Below are 17,097 nucleotides of genomic sequence, written 5' to 3' on the forward strand. Positions count from 1 at the left end.
AACATGAACACTTTAACCACTGTGACAGACGTAATATAAAAGCCACATGGAGAGAAATAAAGATCACACATCACATCAGACCAATATAAATTCCTGAATTCTCCTTACTTTGATAACTCTAGACAAACAATTGTCAAAAAATGCAATATTTCTGATAACTGAGTGACAAAGAATGAATGCGTTAAAGATTCTTGAATCCACTAAAGAGCCTAGATACCCACAAAACAGACTATATTAATCGCAATTTTAATTAAAAGTACCCATAGTCTTTGATTTAATTAGACGTCAGTCAACCGTATTCTTTAGCATTAGGTCTTTCTAACCACGTTTTAAGGAAACTTCCTTTGTTGAAACACTCATTGGTGTTGAAAGTGCTACTGTTATCTTTGAATTGCTCTGTCTTTATCAACAAAATTACTTTGCTGCTATGCAACAACAAAACAGCTATTAGAATAGGTGTGTGTATGCCTGCCTGTTGTCACGTCTGTGCACCTTGAGATTTGTGAGTCCCTAGTAATTGTGTCTATGCGTGCGTGTAGGATAAGCCGCTTTAACAACTCTTAAACCCTCTCCCGAGTGAGCTGTATTTAGACTAAACCAATCTTTTACCGCACACAGAGATACACCCACCTAGATCCTACTCAGTGTTTTCCTCTTTAATTGGCCTTTGTGCTCACTATGTGATTAGGGTGATTAGGGGGTAATTGCCAGGGGATCAGCACTAAGGTGAAAAGAAACCCACTAGGGGTTAGGGGTTTTCATAACATGGTGAATTAAGACTTTAACCATCAGTATTCAACACATACATAGTTTTTTAAAAAACTTAATTCAGTTAAAGTGACTAACTTGGTCAAGGTTTTCAGATATTTAGAGAATTACAGAATGACTCAAAAGGTTTCTAAGATGTATTTAAAATTAAGATTACTGGCTTTATAATTATAATTATGGTGACACAGTGATGCAGTTGGTAGCACTTTTGCTTTGCAAGAAGGTCCTGAGGCCTTTCTGGAAGGAGTTGCATGCTCTTCCATGAAGTGTACTCTGGCTTCTTCCATCAGTCCAAAAACATGACTGTCGAGTTTACCAGCATCTCCAAAAATTGTCCTTAGATATACGAGTGTGTGCGTGCAACGTTATTTGTTCTATTTTGCCCTCAGATGGACTGGAAACCTGTCCAGGGTGTACTCCACTTCTCGCTCAATGACCGCTGGAGATAAGCACCAGGATAAATAGGTATGGATGATTAATGGGTTTTATAAGTATTTGCTATGTTATTGAGACAATTATAGGGGATGTTACACATGCTAAGCCTTTGGCTTTAATTTAAAAGTGGCAAAAATAACAGAGTTTCTCTCTGACTTCAAAGTGGTAGTGTAACAACAAAAGATTATTAAACCATTTACAAACATTATCAGCTCTTCATACTGCAGAGCACCAATTCAAACCCAACTGTCCAGCACAATATTATGCAGATCTGCATAGGGCTAAATGATGTCACTAACTTTTTTGAGCATGCAGAGGAATATTATTTTCCATGCAGATAGTCTCATTTTATGGTGCCACAAGGTAACTATGTTCAGTTGTTATGAAAAGTGCTGTGTACATATTAAAAATAACTTAAGAAATTTGATTTTACATCTGACGCCTTGAAACTGACCTCTGTCTCTGCCTGCTGTGGTTTTGAAGTGCCAGGTTTCACTTCTTTAAATACAGTTCTAAACTTTTGCATAACTCCATGCTGACATGCCTTGGAAGATATATTCATCTTAATCGCTATTAATCCTTGTGCATTAAAAATCCAGGAAAAACTTTGTTGCCATTTCCACAAGAGACTTTCTGACTCCAATTACTCTTACATGCTGGTCCTGATTTTGAGGTATTTTCATGCTTAGTTAAATTATGTACACAGCCAGTCCAAATTCATACATTAATTTTGCTGCAAATATCTACATTCTGAAAAAACCTGGCCGCTGACGAATTCTGTCTAAGTAATATTTCATAAGCTATTTTTCCCATTGTCCTTCTACCTGGCAAATCGACTAGGCACACTTTATTGACAGGTGCTAAAATAAGTACAGAGGCACAACCCATGACATGTTTATGTAGTCAGTATATTTAATCTTCAAAGTTAACTGGTAGAGAAAATAATCTAATGTAAACCAAAATAAAGATATCACTTGATCTCTGGTGTGTGTAAACTAACAGTCCTCCAACAACTCTTGATTATCTCTGGAAAGTGATTTAATGGCAGAGAACTATAATCCTATTTCATTTCAATCCTAATTTCTTAAGTGGATGGAGGCTGGACTTCTCTGATGGACTGTAAAACATGTTTGTCATAAACCTATTTCCTCTCATGAAAAGAGAGCCTAATATTTCTCCAAAACTACTGTTATCTTTGCTGTATCGTTCTGTTCTGTCTCGGTCTGAGGTCCCTGATCAGGGTGGGATGAACATTCATCAACTAGGAGATGGATGGAGAAACAGCAGTAACAAAATCTGAGTTACACAAACGCATGGAACACATTCCCTAAACTTTCTCCTGTTGCTTCTCATCCAGAATATTCTCCTTTGGTCACTCTGTCACTCCTGTCTTTTATTTGGACCGTCTAACTTCCCACATTTCTGTCAAATCTATCAAAAATGACAGGGAAGGACTTGATGGTGATTGCAATGATCAGCTGGGAGGGGTGCAGTAAAAAAAACTAAGGACATTGTAAAAGGTTACTAAACATCTCCAGATTTTCACAGAACAGGCCTAAAGCTGCTGGACTGAAATCTCCATCTTTCCTATTCTATTCACGCTCTCTTTCCTTTTCTTGTTTTCTTGCCATTCACAAATTCAGTATCAGTCACCAAGCCTCAGCCTGAACAAATGGATGTGCAGTTATATGCGTTCATCACAAGTCAATTTCATGGTACACATTTGCTGTCAGAAACAATTAGAGTAGTTTAGATAGATCTGTCTGCCTTTTTGCTATTAGACAGTGGTCAAAGCAACGTTTTCAGCAATCTCATCTGTCTGTGGCAAAACAGCTGCACATGTTGGAAAAGGTCTGGGAGCAAAAGAAAAGGAAGATTGGGAAGAGGGTGGCTAAGGAAAAAAATACAATAAATATTAGTTATGGCAGCAATAAATAGAGGCTAATGGTAGTGAAAAAGAATACAATATATATTTTGTTATTCTGCTATATTACGATAATAAGTCAATGGTTAAGCTATATGTGAGCTTCCTTCTCTGGAGGTATCCCATTCATGGACCTGTTCTTTTTGTTGCGAAATATGATTAATTTGAGTTTATCTGTTAAAAACTATTGCATTTCAGTGCTACACACGATTTGTTTATTTTCCAATAAAGTTTGATGCTAGGACTCCTTTGAAAGCTACCTTCTTTAGCTTAATAATTATATTGACACTTGAGCACCATGTACATCTCCACTCACTTTTTCAACTCTTATTATGTCGCAATTATGTATTGAAAATACAACTTACGAGTCTGTGTCAAGTAAAGCTGAAAAAGAAGCTACACAAGGACAGAAAGTATTGTATATATGGAGGCAGGCCTCTATCTTTTGAAAAATACAAAAAAATGCATTATTCTGCTTTTGCTTGGATAAACGAAACAGAACTCAGTCAGGAGAACATATGCTAGCCACCTGCAGTCCATAGTAAGCTATGCCTTCTTATGTTATCCTCCTGGATTCAAATCTCACTTCACAGCTCAGTCTGGGCTTTCTCCCATTGACTTGGATCCCTCTCATAGAACTTCAACCAGGCCAATTAGTAAGCAGAAGAAGACATTTTAACAATGACATTGATTTTCTGCAATGTTTTGGTCACCCTTCCAAATAATGAGTTAACATTAATTCAATTTGACACTTTTCTTCTCGCAGTGGAGGATGGTTGTTTACAGCACAGGCAATTTCCAGTAAGCTGCATAGCATTGAATTGGCGCATTACATGCATCGTAGGCAAACACTAGTGATAGGGTAAAATTTAAAACCTTGGCAGAGTCCCACGTCTCCAGGAAGGAATTGTTTCTTAATAGCTGAAAGTCCAGACCATCTGTCCGAAGCAAAGGGTAGGACATGGGGCCGATTTTTACCAGGCTAATTGAAGCGTGAACACAAACAATTTGACTCTATTATAGCAGGTTCCTTTAAGCTATCATTACCCAAGAAGAAAGGACTACAAAAAGCAGGAACAGGATAGAAAGATGTGTAATAAAGAATAAAAATGAAGCAGTAGCACTTGTTATGGTTACATAGATGTCTGGAATGATCACTTTCCTCACATACTGCCAGGCACAGTTGCATCTCCCTCATTATGTAACCTAGCAATAATAACTCAAGGCTCGACTCCTGTTCTTGTTAACTGTTTTTAATGACATCTTCCACCAACTGTAATAATACTGAGGTCCAGCAATGGGACTTAATCCAAGTTACATGGGCATGACTGATTAGTATATTTCTTCTCCACAAAAGACCGTCCATGTTCTCACACTGCTTTTTGAGATCACCGACTGTGCATTTTAGGAGCAATTTTAAGAAAATGTTTGTTTTAAAATTATTAAATTGACTGATAACTCACTATATTGACCATGACAATGTGATGTTTTAGCCCTACACATTTTCAATGTATAAAATATTACTTTTTATATCAATATGTTAAAAAATTTGTCACATTAGCCGATAAAGAGGTTGGTACTGAGGGAAAACAATTTCCATATATGTAATAGCTTTCACTTTTCAAAGTCATTTATCAAAGGATAAAGGGTGTAACAGAACAAAACCTGGCAAAACAGCCTTTGCATTTTGATGATGGTTTGGAGTTTATTCCTAAAAACACACTTTTAGGTCTGAGATCCACTAGAGAAATCTGTCACAAGAGAGTCTTCAGAATCCAAGATGACCAACTGAGTCAGAAGCATTTACACTAAAGGGCTTCCACATGGATCTCAGGCTGCCCAGTCAACAGCAATCATTCTAGAGGAAAAACAACTTGATTTTATCCAATGACACAAACACCACACAGAGAGAACCGTACACGCGCACAGCTGCAAACCCCCGTCGCTGTTTGAAAGACGGAGTCAGACATAAATTACACTTCTTCCAGATGCAACGACAAAAAGAGAGTGTGTGTGTCTATTTGTGTGTAATTGTGGTGAGCTGCAGTAGAAAGCCTATTTAACATGATGCATTACTCCTGCTAATCACACCCAGATGGCCAGAAGGACACAGCTACGGTGCGTCTTATTTGTTTGTGTGACGGATTATGACTAACTTCCACCCAGCAAAATATACATTGTCTTTCCCAAAAATATCACATTTATAAGTCAGCATTCCGGTTAGGAGACCAGTTAATTAGTTTATGCAAGTGTTTTAGTGCTATGTGTCAAAGATAGCACTGTGGTGCTCCACATCCTATTACTGCAAAGTGGTTTGTCCATCTTTCCATTTTTCACTCTGTCTGTGGCTTACAATTAGCAACAGTATAATGGTGTTGTTTAACATTGTGGAAACATTTGTAGGAAAGAATCACAGTAAAAGGGACCAATTGTCCAAAACACAGCTTCACTCTCCATCCTGAAATTCCCTTACCACAAACACGGTTACCAAAGAAAATTACAAAATACAAGAGACAACAACAGCAACTTTCAATCTTCTGTGACGCAGAAACAAAAGTTAATTCACCAGCTTTTATTGTTGTCTTGAGGCACCACGTTATTTGGTCAGTGTTCCCATGTCAGAAGGCCATAAAAGAAAAATCCTAGACTGCACTGCAAATAGGCTGTGGTCCAGTGTACTTGTTGATTTAATACCAAAGGTTAAAGTTGATTTGAAATATTGAATGGATAGTATAAGTGAAGCCCTTTCTAGTAAATATTAAACATAAATCTTTAAATTTGGACACTTCCACAAAGCAAGATTAGTTTAAAAAATATAATTGACAATGCTAACATGACAATTGCTAACATGACACTACAATGCTTTAGTGGTAACCTAAACTTAATTTTGTACCAAGAAGCAATCACAAAAAATCAATGACAAAAGTAGTCTCCCATGTAAGGAGGCATTCCTGTTTTGAGAAAATAAGAAAGTCTTTTCATCAGGCCTGCAGAAACACAATTTTTGATGGTTTCATCTTTTATTTTTCTTAAATTTTAAGCAAAACTTATAGCATTTTGTGCTGTGTGTACAGAGGGTGCCCTCACTGCAGTCTGTGTGTGGGGGGAAAGGGAGGTCCGCGTGTGTATGTGTCTTAGAGTCAGCGAGTTTAGCTCTAGCCTTTGTGATGGCGGTTTGCAGCTATTTCAAAAACAATGGCAGATGCAGCAATGGATTAGTATCAAACAAGCCAGGTGTGAACAAAAAACTTCTGGTCAAGTTTTATACAATGAAATGTCAAAACTGTTTTTTTCTGGAAGATATTTTGGATTAGTGAAAAAATTGGAGGACACATTAATCAAAACAAAAATGAGTGTTATTGTCTGCCAGTCACAAACAAAGCTGTGTGTTTTCCCATCCCTGCCTTGGAGTTTCTTTCCTTGGTTTCTAATAAGAGCTAAATCTACTAATCTATCCCTGGTCCTGCGCTACTGATCAAATGACAGGGCAATCACAAAGCTGCATGGACTTTATCTTTAAAATGAATCACACAGACCTTTGCTGGCTGCCATCACTCACCCCTATGCCTGTCTCTGTGCTTGCTGTCTGCACACATATCAGTCAACCTCTCTGGTCTGTGAATCTATTTGTCAGGATGTCTGTCCTCAAGTATGTCTGAAACACCTGCCTGCTCCACCGTCTTTACTTTCCTTTGGACATCTTCACGCTTGACCAAGTTTGTCTACCTGCTTCTGTCTCCTTATCTGCCCCCTTGCAACCTGACCTAGAGGTTGTCTTTAGCTGTTTTCCCAGCATGCCTAGCCTCTGGACTGATTAGTGTTACCTACCGCAGAGCACAGAGGATATATGAATGCACCCACATGAATGCACAAAAACACAAACTACTTCAATGACTTGAACCTCAAACCATTGGGTCATCAACACCACAGCCACATGAATAGGGATGGGTAATATTATGGACTTATAACTGAACTCAATATTTTGTGGCATTTATTGCAATTATAACAAAATCCCAACTGCAGTGGACCCCGGTTTTCACAGGAAATTATAGATCACTAGCAACAGCAAACAGCTGAAATCTGCAAATACTTGAGACTCGCTTTGAAAATTCTTAGAAATGTGCTGTGGTGGCGCAGGGGTTAAGCACAACTCACATTTGGAGGCCTTAGTCCTCGACGTGGCCATCACAGGTTCGATTCCTGGCCAGGCGACCTTTGCCACATGTCTTCCCCTTCTCTCATTACCCACTGTCAAATAAAGGCCACTAGAGCCAGTAAAACCTTTAAAAAATGCCTGTTATAGTTCAAATATACCTTTATATGCATAATAACACACAATGGAAACACTATGGCAGAACCCAGCATCCAAGGTCTTCTTTATTTTCCGTCTTGAGGGTAGAGCCAATCAGTAGTAAGAAAAGTTAAGTGTGCATCTGGATTGGCTGCTTGTAAAATCCGACCAGTAGGGTGTAAGGTAGCATTTGGATCTGGGTTTTACAGTTTCCAAAGCTGCATTTTCTTTCGAATGTTTTAAATATGCCCGGTCAAAAACTCCACAAACAAGCAAATTTTCTGTGAATACTTTTGAGTTACATACCACAGAAAAAAAACATGAGAAGGTAAATTTACGAATACTGAACAGCAAGTAGGCAAGTAGGTGTCCACTGTACACTGTGAGTTTTAACACTTTCTTCACCAACGAGAAATCATGCTGTACTTGTGTATATTTACCAAACCCTGGACTCTTATAGTCCAGGGTTTCTAAACACTTTGTTTATGTCAGAATTTTTTACTTTCAGTTTGCATCCCAAAGTTTTCAGTCATTTTAAAAGCAGAGACAAAACAGTTTACAACGAATTAATTTACAGAGCCAGAAGAAACAATGGATGAGTGGATGGATAGACAGGCAGATAGATGTTTGAGACTAAGAAAACACTTAAATCAAAGTCCATCCAGACTTTTTCCAAAACCATGACTCTGACCTCGTGTATGCACAAAAAAATTCCAGCTGTACAACTAAGGCAGGATTTTTTTTCCCCCCTTATTCTTAGAAGTTTACATCAAGGAAGAATTTGGGAATATGACAGCATCCTAACATGCACGCATGTGCACTCTGTCGCACACGAAAGAACTATAATTACGCTATTACTCCATACGAGGGAAACTAGTGGAAAACCCAGAGACGCAGCAGAAAGAGGTGTAAATAGAAAACTGGTGATTCACATTCTAGTGGCTCCACGCTTGCCACACACAAACTGATGGGGAGAATGAGCCAAAAACACAGTTCACCCACAGGAAGCCAGAGGAAGCGATGTGTGTATGTGTTTGTATCACAGTGTGATGACAGAGGAGGAGTACAGATGGTTGCCCTTACTGATGGTACAACTGCTGGAGTTGTAATCAAAAGAGAAGTTGTTTTTTTTCCTGTTTTAACACAGAATCACTCTTATACATCCATCACAGTGTGTGCAATCCAAATTGCCCTATAAATGCAGCAAAGAATGATGATGTTCTCCGTGATGTGGCTGAGGAGATTTTCGTCTGGTTACAGATCTACACAAGTATTTGATTGCCTCTCCCCACCCCATAATGACTCAGAGACATCCACTCCGATTCCCTTTAGGTGGTCTGTCTTTTGATAAAATAATTTTATTTTCTGTTTTCTTAATGGATTGGCTGTGTTTTTTATTTTATGGCAACCCAAGCTTGTACCCTTTTCTGTATTGTTGGCTCTTGGGTTTTTCATCTTCTTCTTGACAATTCTTCATAGGTTCTCTATTCAATTCCCTTCAGTTTAGTTTATTTAGGTAGCCCTGATTTACTTTAAAATGCAAACAGATGTAGTTCATATACAGAATTTCGATTCAATTCAATTTGCAGGAATCCCTCATACTGAGCATGAATGTATTAAAGGAAAAATCCTGAACCATCAGAACCTGGCTCAGTGTGAGTGGCCATCTACAAAGATGGTTCGTCTTTGTCGATTCACCTATTTCTGAAATATTCTGGAAAATGTTACTGAACCGCCTTTTTTGTCACCGTCTAAAAAAACAATGACAGAAACAGTTTGGCACTTCTCAATGGCAGCATAATAAATTAATTAAATTAATCAAGAAAAAGAATGACACAGACAAAATCAAAAATGACATAAATACATTCCAAATACAATTTAAAAGTCAATGGATAGTTCAGTGGAAAATGACTGATTTTTCATTGAGCATGTCCAAAATATTCAAAAGAAAATGCAGCATGGAACGATGAAATCCCCAGACATGACGCTACGGGCTACCGTTTACAACACAGCCAATCCAAGGGCGCCATTCAATTTTCCTGTCATTTATTGGCTGCACAGTCCAAGAGCAAAGATATGGAAGACAGTGGATGTTGACTTCTGTGGTAGTGCCAAGAAGACAGTTTCCACTGTTCATATAAAGATATATTAGCTGTTTAAAAGATTAAAATAGGCACTTATGCACAGTTTTAGAGGGAGTCTCAAGTATTTGCGTATTTCAGTTATATGTAGCCAGAGGGAGGTGATCAAAATGACAGGTGCAAAACACCTGTAGCAAGAGCTGATGAAAGCAGTCACTGGTATTTCATTTTCCACAGGAATTTATGTACTAAAGCCTGAAGGGCTCTAGGCCTCAGCTCAAACACATTTATCGCTATTGATCCAAAAACATAGAAAAGTTGATTCTAAGATCTTCAAAACTTTAGACAAGGTTCTTTACTATATTAACCACCAAATATGTACCATTAAGGGGTTTAATCCTTTTGTGACTGTAGAAGTTATTACAAGAGGTTGTTCTTTTTGGGTTCAACTATTTGTTCATTTGTAGGGCAAGTTGAATACCTTTTGGTGCAACTGAGTTTAGCTTTTTGAATTTCATTTTAGAACAAACTTGTCAAATGTATTAAAAATTGGCATGCACCTTGTTTATAAAAACTATAAGTGAAACATTATGTAGGCATAATCAGCTAAGAAATGACTAAAATTATTTTAACCTTTTATCCTAATCTTTATTTGCCATTAAAACAGCTGTTTTTAAAGCCTTATATGAACGTAAAGTGATGAGTAAAAAGAAACCCTTATTTATGCAATATTTTTCTCTGTACAAAACTACTTTTTCTGTCCAAAGAGCATGCATTTTTGCAAAGTTAGAAAATGACTAAGAAGAAAAGACCTCATAAGTTCAGACCAAAGTCCAAAACTTTGCAAAAAAAATATTGTAAAACAAAACCCCAGAGGGTGATTTATCTGTTTGCCACAACCTCTGCATGTTTTGTTCTCATCGCTGGAGTGTGATGTTGCCTATTTGACAACTGCACTCCATAATCTTCATACCAAATACTCCCTTTCTCACACCTCTGTCCCAGAAACCCAACCACACATATACAGCAATGCACACACACACATACACACACACACACTGATCTCAATGGTACAAAGGCATCCAGGGGCCACCCCCACTACCCAGTACGCAGGTGTTGGAGTCTACTCTGGGAGGATGAGGACCAGACCCAACCTCGGTTTTTACACATGAACATATGCAAACCAACACACACACTCACACACGCATGCACACAGTCTCTTCTATATACCTCAGAGCCACTGGGACTGAACTCTGTGGTTAATGACTTTCCCACCCACTACACACTATGCACATGTTGAAGCCGTTAACGATAAGTGGCTTTTCAAACTTGGTAACGTCCTAATGTCCCTGTTAATCTAACATTCCTCACTTCAAAGGCCCACAGAACACGAGCCAACAATTTTCTGTCAGATGAGCAATTTTGTGAACAATTAACAAGTAACGAGCAAACATATTTCAGGTGTTTCTTTGCCCCAGTAAGTCCAGCCATTGATCTGTGCAACACTGAAATGTTTGGCCCACATTTCCAGGTATAAACAGTGTTTAAAACAACAATGCAATCTTTGTCTGATGAATTATTTAGGTCAAGTGCTGGACTTACCATTTTTCACTCTGCATAAAAAATAACAAATTTACTGATGCTGTATCAAAAAAAAAACATTGAATAACATAATGTGTGTACACTAACCCAGTAAAAATCCTACAATAGAAGATGAATCTTGCTTAGGCTTGTGGCTCACTGAGGCACATAAACAATGCTAATGATTTACTTAAACAAGGAAATATGACCTTTGACAACAATTCTACTTTATGATCACTGTGTTTTTGAGATGCACCAATTACACTTTTGTTCAGCAGTACCAATTTCCAGTTATCTTTCGATTTGACCAGTCATAATTGATTCAAAATTATTCACATTTTTAGGCCTAAACAGGAAAAGACATGTGAAGGTCTATTCAATCAATCAATCAAATTTTATTTGTATAGCACATTTCAGCAGCAAGGCATTTCAAAGTGCTTTACATAATTAAAATAAAAACAGCATGTGAGAAAGAGATTTAAAAAACATCATTAAAACATAAACAGTGAGAAAGAGAAATAAAAAGCTGTATAACTTTAGTTGAGACGCCGTCAACTGGGACTCCAACCCTTTGGACTTTAGTCAAAATTAGACTTTAGTCAAAACTCAAAATTCAGCCACTATGGATATGTTTTTGTTCAATGAAATAGAAAAATGGGCATGGCCAAATGGAACAGGTGTTAAGCCACTGGAAATTCATGAATTTATCAAACATTCATGTGTGTTCTTACACATGAATGAGTAAAAGTAACACTCACATAACCATGGTTAACCCTATAAAGCTCAAAAAAGTGACATTTGCATAATATCTCCCTCTTTGAAGCATGTTGCTCAAACCTTAAGATTTTCATTTAAAAGAAAATTAAAGTGCATCATCTGTGTCGGTTGGTGTGTTTATTAAATGTAAACACCTCATATTAAATGAAAACACCACATGTATTCATTCAACAGATTGAAAAAAAATAAATAAATCTGATTTCGCTTACCAGCTACTCATTGATTAAAACTAATCAATTAAAATAATTGGCAGATTGCATTCGCTGGCCATTTGATTTTCACATCTCTGCTGTTTTTATTATATGTGACAACATTTAGTTAAATACACTCTTTAACCAGTTTGGGTTTTTCTGTCTCCACTTTTACAAACCAGTTCTCTGCTGTTGCATTTTGCCTTTGAAAAGACAAAGGCACCTGTACTTCAGCATGTCCAGAATAAATAGGGGAAGGAGGCTATTGAAATACATTCTCTCTGGTCTAATGCAAGTAAAACAAAAATAAAATGCATTTAAAAATATATATATTACAACAGTAATCAGGTAAACAAAGCTGATATTAAGCGACTTTAATATATCAAGAACAAGACTCTTGCTATTTTCAGTGTACTACATTAATTTAGAGAAGAAATCCAGCATCTATATGCTGTTAGTTAAGGATATAACAGAGGTAAAGTACCTTGCAAAAATTATTTGTATCCCTTTTGGAATTGCAGGATCTGAGAGCAAACATTGTATTTTATGGTGACTAGATCTACAGCTCAACATAAAATTGTGCACAATTGTGAAGAAGAAGGACAATGTTACATGGTTTTCAGAAGTTGTATTAATTTTTTTAACAAATAAATCTAAAATGTACAGTTTGGATTATGTAAACTTGCCCCCTGACTCAGTAGTCTGTTCTGGATATTCACTAAAAATCGTATTTATCTCTGCCAAATAGATTAAGTTCAGTCAAGTTGGATGGAAAGCATCAGTTTTTGAGTCTTCACACAGATTCTCAACTGTATTTAAATCTGGTCTTGGACTAGACCATTCTAACACATGAATATGCTTTGAAATAAGTTGCTAAATTGCTTTCCTACAACCTAGAAAGGGTTTCTTCCTGGGTAGTCTGTTATTTCTCCTACTCCCATCTTCCCAAAAAGTTTCAGGCACCTACTGACTAATAGTATGACGCTGCTACCGCCATGCTTCACTTGTAGTGTTCAGGGTGATATGCAGAGGTAATTTTCCTCCACTTCTTCCTCGTGGTTCCTTTGTTCCCAACATGGTTTATGTGAAGCTGCAAGTGGAATTTCCCATGGCTCTGTTTCAACAATGGCTATCAGAAAAAAAAAAATATTTTGATGCACCCGACAAAAAAAACCCAGTAAACAGAATCTCCCAGCTGGGTTGTTGATGTCCGCAGCACCTCCAGAGCCACCAGGCTATAATGTTGTAATATTGGATGCCCAAAGCTTCAGGTACAATATAAAACTGTACCTTTATTATATATTTAATGTAATCTGGATTATATTTCTCCACAAGTTTATCCTGAACTTTAGTGGTGTGTTGCTTTCTTATAATAATGCTGTCTGTTTGCTAATGTTTTCAAACAAATCTCTGTAGATTTCACACAACCAATTTATTTGGGGTACTAAATTTCAGGGGGTTGAATACACACTTAAAACTTTTCAGATTAATGTGAATTAAATACAATAATGCATACTTATTGTTCCACTTCATAGCTATGCTCTACTTTGTGAAAAAGTAGAGCACGAAAAAGAAACATATATTGATGCTTCTCATTCAAACGTGGCAAAATGTAAACAGTAAGAACTTTTTTTTGCAAAGCACTGCATGTAATTTGACATAAACCATAAAAGAATAGCTTGTTTGCGCACTCTTGCCCCATAATTTTAGTATGTAATAATAAACAGCTTGTTCTCATTTTAGAACAGTTCTCAGCTATTTGTTCCAGGCGACTGGCTCAAAGGGCGTCAGACACAACGGAAGTATTTACCTGAATATGTCTGAAGGCTGCCGTTAGCTGCGTCATGTGCAGACTCAGACACCTGGACGTACATCTGGCACTGTTGACTTTCTCCTGAACATCATCCGGCTCCGGAGAACTCCTGCGGGCACGTGCCACAGTCAGCACCACGCAGAGCAACACCAGCACGGCTCGAGGAACTGACATCACAGCGTGAGAAAATACAACCAAAACAAATGTATATATAAAAGTTGAAACGACGGTCGTCTCCCTCTCGTGCCAGTGTGTGTTCTCGTGTGAGTTAAGAATGCAAGCATCTGAGCGCGAGCAGGGAGTGGAGCGGCTCTACCCAGCTCGCGGACACTCCCACCACCGCCACGCGGATCTCTAATGTTCTCAGTCCCTATTATCCTGATTACCATCATCATTGTGACTTAAGACTCTACTCTCTTCAGTTACTATGCAAACATGCTGCCTTTTTTACATCACTTTTCTTCCTTGTTCCTCATCAGGAATTTGAAGTATTTTCTTCTCCATCCTTGGAGGTCACTAGTAACAGTGAACGCATCACTATCACTACTAATTGCAGAAGCTGCATTAGCAGCTGGGGAAATATGTCGTCCTGTGTCAACTTAAAGCTATAGCTGAACTGATAATAGAATTACATAAACTATTGATTTAAGTTCCAGTGTGGTTATTGTTTCTGAAAATAGCTATCTGAATAATTAATTCCCACTTCTATGCTAATGATGCCCTACTTTTCTACTGAAACCTCCTGTGCCTCCCTGGCCTCTGAGACTGTTTATAAGAAGTCAAAGCCTGGTTTTCATGTAGCTTTCTCAAACCCAACAGTGATAAACAGAAAATGTCCTCATTTGGATCAAATCCATGCATCCAATTTCACCCCAAACATCAGCAACTCATCTGTCTCTCCATTACTCAGGTTAAGAGTTTGGCTATCATCTTTGCACCTTATTCTTTCTAACCCATATAACTTCATCTGATTGCCTACTTCCACCTCAAGCCACTGGTAAATCAAGCTTCTCATACTGAAAAAAAAAATCTACAAAAAAGTTTTGATCAGGTAGAAATTGTCCTGTTTTATGATTTAGATGTTTCTGATAACAGTAGTGATAAGTGATCATTCAGATTTAAGTCCAACTTTTAGCAGTTCTTGGTACATCAGCAAACCAAAAAGCAGTTTTCCCCCAAATCTCTCTCTCTTGAGAGAATCTCTCTCTGTGTTAGACGATGCTCACATATTTCAACATAGCTATAAAATTTGATATTAGTTGAGTTTGGTGTTTGATGTATTCTAGAAGGCCTATACATCAAATTCTGCTTAGATCTCCACACTGCCTCCAGCTCTGGTCTTAAAGCATCAAGCACATGACCTTAGATTATAAAACGATTTCTAAAAGCATGTTTTGCCATAATTGTCTAAAACATCTTGACAAATGCTGTAAAATTAATTAACTGTCCTTTCAGTATATATGCAACATCTGTGCATATCTGAAACTTTTCATCTGTCTAGTAACAGTTTTTCTCCTTGCATTTCTTGCATACTACCAACCTAGCATTTTGTACTCTATGAGCCTATAAAGACATTGTCATGATGTGTGTTGGCAGTGGACCCAAACAAACACAGGAGTCAGGCAGAACCGCATGTAATTTAACAAAAAATGCAAAAACAAGTCAAAACTTACAACACATTGGAACGCATGCAAGGAAAAAATAGCACACACGGTGAAACCTTTAGCACAATGGACCTGCGGTAGTAAATAAACAGAGAACATATACCGTGTCAGGGGAGAAGTAATTTCTAGAGTGACAACGGGTGAGACTGATTAACTGAATGTGGAACAGCTTTGAGGGAACATAAACTCAGGGAGTTGAGTGAAAATTGATAAAACAGAAGTAAACACAAGGGAGATGAGAGGACCAGTTAAAAGTATGGAGAAGGAGAACATTTAGTTAATGGTAGCAATATCTCAGCTCCCCTCCAAGAAGTTATCACAGGTAAATAGAACATGAGACCAGACATAACCACGACGGAGAGACTGAGAGAAAACATGCTGTTAACTCTTGAAATAACAGCAGATAGTGTAAACTGGAGAGTAGTAGGAGAAGAAAGTAGCAGCCTAAGCCTACAGCAGCATAACTACAAAGGTAGCTCGGGATAAGCTAACCCTAGAGTGAGGCATGAGCAGAGGTGGGTAAAGTACTCAAAAATTGTAATCCAATAAGTGTAGCAATAACTTCAACATATTTTTGTCCAAGTAAAAGTAAAAAGTAACTGTCCAAGAAATTTCTCAAGTAAGAGTAAAAACATAAAAAGTCTACTCAAGTATTGAGTAACTGATTAAAACATTTAATATTTAAAAAGTGCATCAGGCGGACCAAAATATAAAGTCATGTGGAAATGTTGGTATTTTAAGGACCAAAATGAGAGTAATTCATATAAATTGCATAATTAGGAAATAGAAAAATCAGGAAAAAGAAACACAAGTTTATTTCAATATAAAACTAACAAAAACTGCATTTGTGTGTCTGTGTCTTGTGAATTTTTGGAGCTTGTTCTTCAATCAGTGGGTGGATTATCCAGACATTTTACTCAAATAAGAGTAGCTATACTTCATAGTAAAATTACTAAAGTAAAAGCAAAACATACAGAATAGTTAAAATGCTTCTAAAAGTTTTGTTTGTTTGTTTTCAAAAAGCTATTCAAGTAAATGTAACTGAATAAATGGAACTAGTTACTACCCAAGAGGCAGAGCCAGGGAAAATTGCATTTCCAGTTTGCGTTCCCTGTACAATTATATATTGTAATTATTGTTCTGAGCCTTGGTCAACAACATCACCACAGTTTACATCTTAAATACCATTCTGATTATTTGATATGTTGTGTATATCATGTTACTAATCAGGATGCAAATCACTCAGATTTAAAGTTTCTTTGAAGTTTCCAGGAAAGCACAAAGAACAGCCTGTTAAACGTTGAGTGGGAAGACAGCAATGCAGGGAATAATTACTCAAGTAGATGCAGGTGAGCAGAGGCAGAGAGGATCGGGTGAACCCATTGAAGGGGAATGCAGAGCAGGTGGCAGTTGAACAATAATATGATTGTTAGATTATTGGACCAGAGATAAAACCATGAATTATCATCATCGTTTAATATTCATTTGCGTTGTCCTTTGTATCGTGTTTTCTCTTTTTAATATAATAACCAGAAGCACAGCCTTCGCAAAGAGAGATTTTAATTACCATTT

General features: G+C 37.4%; 1 protein-coding gene across 2 annotated transcripts in view; it reads right to left on the reverse strand.

Annotated features, from left to right (window-relative positions):
- The window catches only part of anos1b (anosmin 1b), a 51,545-nt gene extending 35,951 nt beyond the window's left edge, over nt 1-15,594 (reverse strand). The window contains exons 1-2 of one of the 2 annotated variants that reach the window (XM_015043147.1): nt 15,535-15,594; nt 13,859-13,970 (exon numbers count right to left, since the gene is read on the reverse strand). In XM_015043147.1, coding sequence (XP_014898633.1) covers nt 13,859-13,970; nt 15,535-15,551 — 129 coding nt within the window. In that variant the 5' untranslated portion in view covers nt 15,552-15,594. Of the gene's footprint in view, nt 1-13,858; nt 14,187-15,534 lie in introns of those variants that run through there. The other variant, XM_015043146.1, reaches the window with a different exon arrangement.
- Between the last annotated feature and the right edge of the window lie 1,503 nt (nt 15,595-17,097).

This window comes from Poecilia latipinna, unplaced genomic scaffold, assembly GCF_001443285.1.
Source record: "Poecilia latipinna isolate Pla-1442-1.1 unplaced genomic scaffold, P_latipinna-1.0 Scaffold618, whole genome shotgun sequence".
NCBI classification, from domain to species: domain Eukaryota; kingdom Metazoa; phylum Chordata; class Actinopteri; order Cyprinodontiformes; family Poeciliidae; genus Poecilia; species Poecilia latipinna.